The sequence below is a fragment of the Triturus cristatus genome, chromosome 10 (assembly GCF_964204655.1).
Source record: "Triturus cristatus chromosome 10, aTriCri1.1, whole genome shotgun sequence".
Taxonomy (NCBI): domain Eukaryota; kingdom Metazoa; phylum Chordata; class Amphibia; order Caudata; family Salamandridae; genus Triturus; species Triturus cristatus.
This window is the reverse complement of record NC_140593.1, coordinates 995,180,544-995,193,527: the sequence shown is the minus strand read 5'-3', so window position 1 is coordinate 995,193,527 and position 12,984 is coordinate 995,180,544. Positions and strand designations below refer to the sequence as shown.

General features: G+C 41.8%; 1 protein-coding gene across 1 annotated transcript in view; it reads right to left on the bottom strand.

Moving 5' to 3' along the window:
- The window catches only part of MYO15A (myosin XVA), a 1,126,038-nt gene that overhangs the window by 682,226 nt on the left and 430,828 nt on the right, over positions 1-12,984 (bottom strand). The window contains exons 28-29 of the mRNA XM_085631315.1: positions 8,366-8,419; positions 2,142-2,223 (exon numbers count right to left, since the gene is read on the bottom strand). Of these exons, the coding sequence (XP_085487441.1) occupies positions 2,142-2,223; positions 8,366-8,419 (136 nt within the window). The remainder of the gene's footprint in view (positions 1-2,141; positions 2,224-8,365; positions 8,420-12,984) is intronic.

Here is a 12,984-nt window from a genome sequence, read left to right as displayed (position 1 = left end):
GGACCCTGACCTCATAGAAACATCAAAAAAATGTAGAAAAAGTAAAAAACTTGAGCCTTGTCATAATTAGCAATATGGAGTGGAAAAGTGCCACCGAGTCGCCGGGTGTCATTCAATGCAGTGCTCTTTCCCTGTTCATAATGGCCCAAACCATTATAAAGTCACCCCTCTACATTGGACACAGACATTCGAAAGAGTTGCACAATCAACAATGCCTTGAGACAAGGAATACCCCATATAGATGAGCATGGAAAGTTTATTGCCAAAATGTTATCTGTATAGCCACCAGTGTCACCTGTGCTTGGGACATAAATCCGGCTGGAAGACAATGAGAAGGTCATTTTCCTCAATATATTGTAAAAGATACACCAGTATGTGGCGGAAGCTTAATGTTGGCCATAAGCTCTGTGTCTGCAGACTTCACTAATCCTGCCAAAGATCAAACTGCGAGCTTTAGGTAGAGAATAACACACAATGGACAATGGACAGAGAAGGCAGGAGCTTTATACTCCTGCCCAGAGAGCAATGGCTTATAAACAATATGTCAGCTAAGTGTCCACTTTTCCCCCCAAAATGCAAATCTCAATTCAAGAATAAATTCTAGCTGCACCTTTCTAAGATTTCAGACAGCTGTGTGAAGTTGACAGCTGACATCCAGGGTTCAGTTTTAATGAGAACAAGAAGCAAGAATCGTCATCTGCCGCAGGGAGACATCAACAGCGGCTGTTGTAGTTCAGCTCTCCAATCAGCTTTCTGGGATTGTCCCTTCCCAACCCAAGCTACCAGTAATCAGCTTTTCCAGAGTATCAATTGTAGTTGACAGTAGTAATGAATGCAGACATTCACACTAAACAACATATAGCAAGCTTAATTAAGAACGCTCAACCAACATGACCAGATTAGCATGAACTGCTCTCCCTTAAGGCAACGGCAGGCACAGGGCCGGACTGGTCTATAGGACAATCTGGCAGTGCTGCATGGGCTGGTCTGACAGGCTAGTGTGGGGGCCGTTTGAGTGCCTGTTTTATAGTCTGGTGGGCTGGTATTTACTGTTGATTTCCCCGATGTTACCACAAACATTGCATGCAGCAAGCACACATGCATGCAGTCTTCCATAACTTGCATTACACCTTACACTGCATTTCTTTCCAACTTGAAAACTGACCCGATTTGCAAATGTGGAACACTTTTTAAGCTATCTGATTTGCGTTTGGTGTCCAGGTCTATTTTCTGTTTCAGTTCGCCCCTGGATTCACCCCTGTGCTTTCAGCTCTGCCTACAGGGGCGTAGCTTCGCCAATAAGATTGAGGGAGTGTGAGCTTCAAATTTCCCAACAATCATGCTGGGATACCTTGTTAAAATACAATATATGAGAAGCAGGACCTGTGGGGGGCTTAAGGGACAGTGCAAAGAGAGAGGAGGGAGGATTGTAAGGGGCACTTAAATTACAATATTTATTTAAACTAAGCAACATTTTTTAAGGTCTTCAAAACAGAGACAAGAGAGAGAGTGTGTGTGTAATTTTGTCAGTGTGGGCATGTAAAAATACCAGGTGACATCTGACAGACACTTCATCATACCCAACTGAAAGTACTTGTACCAAACTATTTACTACAGAATACACTTTTAGTGGGGTGCAGCACCCCAAACACCCCTCCCTGAAGCTTCGCTCTTCTCTGCATCATTGCCTCTAAAGACGGTGGGCATTACCTGTCTACTGTACAATATCCCCACACGCTCACTCTCGCAACCTTCATGAGGCACCAAAAGAAAATTTCTACCAACTAAAACCTAGCTTCCATTTCCACCACTTCTCTCTCACTCACGCTTTCACTGCCCCATCACTCCATGTGGTTATCACCCTGTTTACATCTATTTGGTTTGTCATTGCTTCAGTTGTTTTACGTAATGGAATTCAATTTGAGATAAAGCACCTAAAAGCCTCCGGGCACCAATGTACTGTTTAAAAACATTTAATTAATAAATACTATCCAGCTGTAAACCAGACCCTCACACAGCTTAACAAAAGGTGCCCTACATGGAAACATGTTCATGCATCTTAGATTATCCAGTCTCTTCATTTTCAGGCTGCAGAGTGGCTCACAGCTCTTAGGCCCTGCAGTATAATAAGCCACACTTACCTGCTGCCAGCACCAGGAGCCTTGAGAGATCCGCGGGGATTTCCAGGTGAGTGACGTTCACCACTTCCCTCTTTGTCAGCTCCTGCCAGCAGAAAAAGAGGCGTGTGGATAACAGCCAATGTGTTCTTTGCTGTCTGTACAAATACTGGTCGTTTTTAACAAAAAACACGTTTTTGAATTTTAACAAAAGCCACAGTCTTTCAAAGACTAATCAATATTTTTGGAATTCAGAATGTAGCCAGTTGCAGAAGGCGTTGGGCATTGTTTCAAAAACAAATCCGCAGCTATAGGTTTAACACCCTCGCATGGGTGCAGATTTTGATGATGTTTTTATTCACGAAGATTTTTAATGTTCTTCTGAATAAGGTTTGAGAATTTCCTTTAAAGTGAATGTCAACACAGGTTTGCATGCACAAGTTGACACAGTGTGCAGTTGTGCGTTTAAAACGTCCTTTTATTTAGTGCAATTGCACTTTTATTTTTTATTTTTTGTTGTTATTTCTCCATAAAGAATAGATGTCTCCTGAAGAAGAAAACTCTTCCCCTACCCACATTGATTTTTGACGGCATTCCACCTATACAGAAACCCCACTATCATTCCCACAGAGGAAGGGGATTTGTTCTTTGTCATGGATAGGAGTAAATCTTCAATTGGTTCCATAGTGGGAAAGAGTTATGTAGAGGTTTGTGGAAAACCACATACTCACCAGTTTGTGGGTGTTCTTGAACATTCCAGAGCACCTGTGCCTGGAATGTCCATTTCACATTCCAGGGAGAGTATCCGAGTGTAATGTTATGGGTTACAGAGTTACTATTAGTAACTCAATACCTATAAGAGAGCATTTTTAAATTTGTGATAAAAAATGAATTTTCACTCATAAATCAAGCGTGAGTTGAGTGATAGCATCCAAAAGTAGGAGCGGCACAACGTCAGTTTCGACTTTGAAACCAAAAGGCAAAGGATCACTATTTGATTATTCACATAATTACTCGCCTATTTCAAAACTAAAAGTGAATGATTTACATATAGTAGATAGCCCTGATGAACCGAAAAAAGTGGCGACACACGCCCTGGCATTTTTGTTTACTACTGTTTTGAACTAAATAATTCTTTGTAGACTGTGAAAAATTGAGGTTGCACCTCGCTTATTTGCTTATTCAATAGTTGAAATATTATACCAGATGGGGAAATTGCTATATTGTTTTGCAGAGCATGCCCGTCTAATGGTTTGAGTTTCCCAAACGCAATTTTAAGTTGTGGTTACACTTCAAATGGCTTTACACATTTTGGCCACAATATGCATCAGGCATCATCAAGGGCCTTGTTAAATAAATTTAAAAAAAAGTTTAAATACACAAATACTTTTCATTTAAGCAAGAGAAAAATGGTTTGCGGCTTTTAGTGCCATGTGCAAATGTTCCTTTTGGACAGAAGATTGACTTAAACCTCAGGTTTTGGGAACATCAACTGGTGCTCTCCCTGAAAATCCTTTTGTCTCTGTTGACAAGTGTGGGTATCAGTAGGTCTGGGAGCTACATTCCGTCTAAGAGTGTAATTATATGCATTTTCAAGTTCCCATACTTTGTGGCTATTCTAATGCTCCAGATTTGCATTTTCTCTCCCCAGTATATCGTGGCATTATTGAATATTAGTTTTTTTTTAATTCTTTTTCTTTGAAGTTCACCATCATTAAATCATCTCTTATGCTACATTCTAGATTTGTGTCTATTATTCCAAAAAGTCCAAATTATACAGGGTAAGACACCCTGAACTGTAATCATATATTCATGTGCCTTCTAGATGACCCTTGAGGGGTTTCCTTACAAATATAACTGTGCATCAATAGACCTACTGACAGTCCAATGCTGTAAGGAAAGGTAACTGTCTAATAAACTCGCAATATTTTCCTTGTGTTAGTGATAGCACGAGATCCGCTCTGCACTCTACAATATGAGTCCTGAAGAGACTAGTTTCTCTATGTCTGTCTCCGCTTGAAGTCAGTTTGTGGAATGAATAGCGAAGTCTCCTGCCATTGGTTAAAAATGGGAGAGGCATCTCCCTTCCACACTTTTGTTTTCTCGTCTCCCACACTTTTGGAAGGCTTTTATGCAAGACCTGGGAGTGGAAGTTAGGCATTTGACCAGTTACCATCCTGAAATAGATGGTCAAACAGTAAGAACAAATCGGAATTGGAGCAATATCTAAGATTGTTCCTTCTGGATCAGGAAGGTGAATGGTCATAGCAAGTGTTGATGACTGAATTTACACATAATAATGCCAAGAATGGATCTACTGGGCACACCCCTTTCTTTTTAAATTGCGGAAGACATCCTAATCTCTTTATTTGTCAAGGAGACTCTGGGGTTCCAGCAGTTAGAAATGTAATGAAAGTTCTGAAACTCCTTCATAAATTGGCAGAGCGAAATTAGACAAATGATAAACAGAAGTATAAGAACTACATAAAACAAGTGCCAGCATGCAAAGTAGGAGATCAGGTTTGTTTATCATCTCGACATCTCCATTTAAAAGGGAATAGAATATTTCAGCCACGTTTTGTAGGACCCTATTTAGTAGAAGAGATATTAGGTCCAGGCACAATAGGATTGAAATTACCTTACAGTACAGGAATTCATCCGGTATTCAAATGTACCTTCTTAAGAAAACTACACCCAAAACTAGGATTTATAAACCTCCCACACCTCTTTTGATAGATGAGCATGCTGAGAATGAAGTTAAGAAACATCCCCCTCTCTAAAAGAATCAGTGGGAAACGTCATTATCTCATTGATTAGAAAGATTATGGGCCTGAAGAAAGATTTTGGGAATCCTCTGACAATGTCCATGCACCTCAACTAAAAAGGGTTTTTCACATACAACATGCTTTCAAACCAAGGCCGATAAATAGGCAGTTGAGAGGGGATACTGTCAGGAATCAGGCTATTGTTTCTTTATTAAATCATGAATCAAGAATCAAAGTGTTTACAAGACATCCAGTGATTAATCACTGGAGAACTGTATAGAACAGAAGGGGTTAGTGTACATTATAAGATGGCCGCCATTTTGGATTAGAAGATCAAATTCCCTTTGAATGAACTCTTGCAATATTTTCCTTGTGTTGATGATAGCGTGAGCTCCTCTCTGCGCACTTCACTTTGAGTCCTGAAGAGACTAAAGAATAGCTTTAGTGCTGGGATGACTCCGGGTAGCTATGTGCTGTATAAATGCTTTTTCATTCATTCATTCATTCATTCATTCATTCATTCATTCTTATATCCTGAAGAGACTAGGGTCTCTACGTCCGTCTCTCACTTGAAGTCAGTTCATGGACCGAATAGTGAAGTCTCCTGCCACTGGCTGCGTACGGGAGAGGCGTCTCCCTTCTGCACATCTGATTCCTTGTCTTGCCCGCTCTGCTGAAGTAAATAGAGTGGCGTCTCTTCTCAGCAACTTTGAGGCGTGCTGTGTCCCAGCTTTGAGGGACGCCTACTGACTGAATCAGGCAGTGCGCTATGCCAAGGCTGTACTTGAAAGAGTGGGACACATTGAGGAGAGTGTGTCCAGTCAACGAACATACACAACGGTGAAGTCAGTAAGATTACTCTTGTTGGGGTTTACTGTTGCGGCATTTCGTGGCCCCTCCCTCTAGAGCTTCCTTCGGGGTGTTTCTCGTCCTCCTTTCCTTTCCTTCATTTTCCCTACTCTGTCCCTTTTTTCACTGGTGCATTTGATTTAAGGATCCTCAGAGATTTTGGGAACTATCAGTAATAGTGGCACCAACTCTACAGATCAGAACTAATACTCTATGGAACCTGTTATCACTAAGGAGAAAAGCTGATATTCCTAAGAGATGTGTAAAATCTAATTGGTGATACAGTCATTTCCACAATAAGTAATTGCCTTGGTCTCCCCAAGAACAGTATATATATATATATATATATATATATATATATATATATATATATATATATATATATATATATATATATATATATATATATCCAACGAGAAGAGTTACCCAGAAGAGCCGCACAAGTAAGCAAATAACTCCGCATTCTATGATGAAAAGCTGCAGGCATGCAAGGTGAGTTCAAACATCTTTATTCTCGGCCATACGCGTTTCAGGACAATGATCCCTTCTTCAGTGGATAACTTGCTGCTTGGAACGAACGGAAGTATCGGCACCATTTTGATATATTAAGGTTCCTGCCCCAGTGGGCGTGGCTAAACAAATAGCCTTCTGGATCCCGTAGTGCTGAATATATATATATATGCCAATCGAAGAGTCCCGAAGTATGAAGGCGATCCTTTATTACTGGAAGACAGCAGCATACACAGCGAGGCTCTCGCAACTCAATCCTTTGTGCCATACGCGTTTCGGGAGCAATCTCCCTTGTTCACTGGCTTACGTCGAGGAAGAAACAGCTGTGCAGATTTGAATCGCACTCGAGACTCATGACCAGAATACCTTGCGAAGACACGCCCATTGGGGCTGGACTCACTTCTAAAAATCGCGAGTGCGATTCAAATCTGCACAGCTGTTTCTTCCTCGACGTAAGCCAGTGAACAAGGGAGATTGCTCCCGAAACGCATACGGCACAAAGGATTGAGCTGCGAGAGCCTCGCTGTGTATGCTGCTGTCTTCCAGTGATAAAGGATTGAATTTACGCTGTGTGTGGCGCCTTCATACTTCGGGACTCTTCGATGTTGATGGTGTTTTGTAAGCCCTAGGTGCACACTAAAGCTATTTGGTGATGCCATGTCCCTTACACCTGTCAAGACTCCCTTCTAAAAATTTAGAATATAATGTCATGATGTACTATAAACAAGGTGATGGGAAAAATCCTATCCTCATATTTTTATTTGAAATAAAAACCATACCCGTACAAAAACATTTAACAACAAAATCAAAATAAAGGGGTCAGAGATGTCTTCAATAAACTGCAGAAAATCGGGCCACTCAGTTTGGTCTGCAGAATTGGCAGGAAGGATTTCTGATTTTTGGGCATAAAATACTCCCCAAGGTATGGTTGCATTCCCTGGCCTAAACCAGCACACATAGTCCTAGGATGACAAGACATGCCAATCCCACACAGTGAAAAGCATTACAGGTCTTAAAGCCCCCACACTTGCAGAACCAAAGGTCACGGTAGTCAGCTTGAAATGTGTGTGTAAAGTTACAGACATCCAGTGCATGTAGGGGAAGTAGCAGTCATGTGCTGAAACCGAGATACAACATCCTGCACTACCTGGAGCCTCTGCACAAGGTAAAGCCATTGTTCTCCATGTAGGGTATTCCCATAGGTTGAGCAAGTTATCAAAAAAGTATTCACTAATGAATCAAATAATTTAGGTGGGAGAAGCAGCTGCTAATCACTGGAACCCCTTGAGGTGATCAAAGCCTCATAATAGACTAGCCTCAACTTGAAATGCAGTCATTACGTGAAAATCAAGAAGTATTCTACGACTGAGGCCCTGTGATACACTACAAATTTGAAGAAACTATCTGCTGATTATTGTTCCATTGCAGTTTGCAAACAGAACCCTGGGACCCTAAGTAGGGTCTGAATGCTTAGAAAAATAGACACTATTTCCTGTCTGGAAAACGAAGATAAATTAAACAAGGACAAGGTAGACGTCTAAGCTAGAGCAGGACAGGGCTGCATGGAGAGAAATGATTCTCCTAATAATAGATCAACATGGAAGCCCTAGAGAGGGATTTATTAAAGACACCGTAAAAAAGACCAGTGTGAGTATTTTTCTATATTTGTGCGCCAAGACAAAGATCATCACAATTATTGCAGTCACTCTAAAATCATATCTACATTCTTCCATTTTGCATTTCATTTCTTGTTGCTTCTTTGAATTGGTTCCTTGTGTATATAACAATCAGTTTTACCAATAAACAAAATAATGGTACCAAATATTACTCCTTAGCATTTCAGAGGAAATCCCTCTGTACCTCTCCTTTGTAAATCAATACTTCAAAAATCAAATATTCATTTTCACAAATGAATATTTACAGCATACTTCCCAAAATAAATCAAACACATAAATCGGTCAGTCTGATAAACTTGATCTCTAAGACATTCTGCCCATTCTTTTCAAATAGACATATGAGGAATATCAGAGGCCTTGTTGTCCTCCTGCCCACTATGAAACCTTTGGAGACAACTGAATTTGTCATGTTATTCATAAATAATAACTTTTTGCCACGAGGATTTACCTTCTCAATTCTTCTCCTTTCTTCTTCTGCCACCCTGCGAGCCTCAGCCTTAATCTGGAAGAGCAGGAAAGGAACCACAGGTTAATTATAGGGGAAATGACAAACTCCTGCTGTACTCATTATCAACCCACTGTCATCCAACTCCATCAGCCATCAGCAAACCATCAATCAACTAATTAAAACAGGTCACAGTCAACCCAAACAAAACTTAATTTCAGCTATAAGCCATCCCATTTCAACCACAGCTAATTAAATAATAAATTATACTCTATTTTCAGCCAGCCTGCAACTAAAAACCCTCATAACCCTCATTCAATCCACACTTAACATACAACCAGGCCACACTCAAATGGGAACTTGGCTCTCTCAACCAAAGTATTCCACAAACAACTAGCAGCCAACCCATACACAAACCACTGACAGCCCACCCAAACACTTTTCAGCCAAACCCCCCCTGTAGTCCTCGATTGACCATCGCCTAACCTTAGCTGATACAACAGTTTGGGTCTATAGTTGCCCACTGATTATTAATTTTATAATATGTGCCTTAAAGTATCGGGAATCGAGAGATGACAGTACCATTAAGATCATATTGATATCTCCAAAACTGCATACGATAATGATGAACAAAGGTAGTTTGGTAGGCCATCGAAGGGGAAACATCCATTACAACGCAGTCGTTACAACGCACTACCTTTGCAACGCAACTGTTACAACGCAACTGCCTTTACATTGCATGCCATTACAACGCATGCCATTACAATGCATGTCACTACAACGCATGCCATTACAACGCATACTATTACAACACATGCCATTACAACGCATTACAAGGTAAGTAATGGAGATTTTTTTGTTTTAGGGTAGGTATGGGTTTTGGGGTACATGGGAATAGTAATTTTTACCCCTACACTATCCAACACTACTTTCCCTACTGTTACACTCACTGGAGTGGGAATAGTAATTTTTACCCCTACACTATCTAACACTTACCCTACTGTTGCACTCACTGGAGTGAAAATAGTAATTTTTACCGCTACACTATCCAACACTTACCGTACTGTTGCCCTAAAAGTATTATGCGTTGTAATGGTATGCATTGTAATGGTATGCGTTGTAATGGAATGCGTTGTAATGGTAGTTTTAAAAAATGCATTGTAATGGCATGCTTTGTAAGATCATGCGATGTAATGGTAGTTGCAATATAAAAACTGCGTTGTAAAAGCATGCGTTGTAATTGTTTGCGTTGTAACATCATATATTCAAATCGAAGCCCTAGAGAGACCAGAAACCTCTGAGCTACTCCAATGCTTCTACAGCGATGGAGAAGAGGTGAAGGAGCAGAACTTGCTGCAGCATCCCCCTACCTCTCAGGCAACCTCTTGATGAATTTACAGTAGACCATAGCCAGTGGTCGCAGAAGGCGGGATCTGACAGGGGGCACGATGTGCTCATATTTTTATTATTTAAGAAAAACAGTTCCCCTACTTTTCATGAAAAAGCAACCATCCCTAGAAGGTTAATTCTGGCAGCTGAAATTATTTAACTGAAGTGTAAATCAGGGGCTATATCATGTGATGTAAAGCCCAGGGAGGGCCAGCCAGCTAAACAAGCCTCTTGCCAGGGTATCTGCTTGCCTGAAAGAAATGTAAAGGTGCGCAACTGAATAATCTGCAAATGTAAGCCGGTATTGGCTTTAATTGATTGAATCACTTGAAGCTCGCTGATAACAAAGATGTATTCTTTTTTAATGGTATTCCAAGGGAGTTGCCAGTTGAGCTGTAAAGTGTGTGCTTTTAAAAAACAGTGATAAAAAAATTGCACTACATACAGTGTGCAGGCACGGCCGGCACAGGTAACAGCGGTGAGGCGGGAGTGGGGCAGGGTGGTGGGGGGGGGGAAGTGGACAGACAACAGGATAGGGAAAGTAAGATTAAAAAAATGAATAAAACCACTTACCTTGCACTCGTTGCATCGCCGAGTCGGGGATGCGGTAAGCGCAAGGTAAGTGGTTTTATTTCTTTTTTTATTTTACTTTCCCTAACCCGTCATCTGTCCACTCCCCCCTCCACCGCCCCACCCCTCTGCTGATACCTGTGCCGACCGCGCCTGACAGTGTGAGTTTACTAAAATCTATATCTTGGAAGCCCTTATTTATATGAAACCTTTTTTGCATTTTATAGCAGCCTGTGTTCTACTGTCTGTAATGCAAGTTTAAAATAATGACTTACATACTGTCAATGCTTTATATCACAAACTGTGACCTTGTATCACTAAACATACACAAGTCACTATTCTCCACTGCACCATGCAGGGTTTAATTCTGTGGCTCTCTGGTTATAGACACAGAACTCTGCAGTGCTTCAACTAATAGAGGTTTCATAATGTATGATAGTGCATTTCCCACTGATTAACTTAACTTGCATTTATTTTTCATTTAAGCAGTGCGTTCTTTTATATGTAGTTACTGGAAGGTGTAAGACCAAAAAAAAGGTACAGAATATTTTGTTTTTTTGGTCATGCCTTTGACCCCGCCCCCACGCTCACTCATCCTGCCCACATTTGCGCACTGCATCACGCTGACCACAACAGCATGCATCTGCAACAATCACACCAACCTACGGGGCACAAAGTCTTAAATAACAAATTAGATGCTTCCTGGCAACCTACGGGGCACAAAGTCTTAAATAACAAATTAGATGCTTCCTGGCATCAAGGCATACACATAGAGCCCAAGCGGTACCCTGTCAGCGTCCTTGCGGCAGCTGGGCCTGAACCATCCGGCTTTTGTCCGACAATGGTTCAGAGATGGTATCACAGCCACCACCCTTGCCTGAACTGGGTCTGCAAGGGGAGCCTAGGTGCCATCAAACTACAAACTGATGCAGAATAGCAACCAATAACAATTCACTGGGTTATTGCCCCTGCTATAAAGGCTGCATGACACCCCTAACAGAGGGAATATTATTGGCCCAAAAATATAATAATAAGTGCCAGACTTTAGCAATGTTGAGTATTCAAGACCTCTAAGTTAAATGAGCTTTATGTCGTTGGTAAACCCTGATAGACTAAATAACGCTTCAGCTGGCCACTCTTTATCTCCAAATTTAGTGTTTTCCACCTAAAACATCTGGGGCCATATGTAGGTAGGGACACATTTACCACTTCATAAATACCGAATTTTACCGATTCGGTATTTATGAAGTGGTAAATGATATGTAGGTAATTGGTCGGTAAATATTACCGATTCGGAATAATTCGGTAATTACCGAATCGGTATTTACCGATTCGGTAATGAGGCATACCTTCCCATTGATGGGAAGGTATGCCTCATTACCGAATCGGTAAATACCGATTCGGTAATGGGGGGAACACATGCAAGGGTGGCAGGGTGTCACATTGACACCCTGTTGCACCCCTGAAACGGCCATGTGTGCACATGTGGCACACATACATGCCCGAAGGGCATGTATGTCTGCCACATTGCACACTTGTAGGCGCTATGAAATGCATTTCACCATCCATACTTTATTTACCACCAACTATTAGTTGGTGGTAAATACCGACTCCAAACATCACCCACACACTCCTCCTACATCTCATTTCTGTATTCGGAATTTACCGAATCGGTAAAATTACCGAATCGGTAATTTTACCGATTCGGTAAATTCCGAATACAGAAATTGTACCCCTACATACCAAAAGCCAAAATACCGGTCGGTAACGGTATAATTACCGAAAATCGGCCGTTACCGACCGGTATTTGGCTTCCTACATGAGGCCCCTGGTACCTAGTTTACTGCATAATGTGTACATTTTTACCTGTGTATTTTTATATCAGTGTTTTTCTTTAGGTCTCGTCTGAGACAGCGCATGAGCTGTCTCAGGCGCGACATTTAGTAACTGGGTTTTCAAAGTGCTACCACACGCTTTTGCTGGCCTCAAGCTTGCGGTTACGCCCGCATGCACGCGTGCAGCCCCCATCTGGCTTTCCTCCCGGCCTTTAGCTGTCGCTCTCCCTCAGAGCCTCCTCTCTGCCCCCTTTCCTGCTGCTCTTTCACACCAGCCACTTCACGCGCCGCGCCATCTGGCTTTCCTTTCGGCCTTTAGCCGTCGCTCTCCCTCAGAGCCTCCTCTCCTCCCCCTCATTCATTCACTGCTGATCCTCTCTCACCCTCTACATTTGATACTTTCTTTTTTTCTTATTTTTTCTGCCACACGTTTCTACTTTTCATTGTTGTTTCCTAGCCCCACCCCGTCTAGTGTTGTCCCTCTTTATTACTTTCCTGCTTCCCCCATTGCTCACCTTTCACCGTCCCCCCTCATCTTTCCCCTCTTACAGCTTCTCCCTCCTCCTTTCACTCCTACTCTCTTTCACTGTTGGCACACCTCTCCGCCTTTCTCCGGTGTCATCCTCATCTCCTTTCACTCAATGACTACACAGAGAACCCCGCCACAGCAGGTTACATTAAATTGTGCTGAAAAGGTCTTCACAAAAACGCAGAAGAGCTGAACTGAGCATCAAGACACAGGCTGAAAGCTGCGATATTCCCACAGAACTGTGTCTGAATCTGCAGACAGCGTCAGGCCACTTTTTCACTTTTACATTTTTAAAGCCC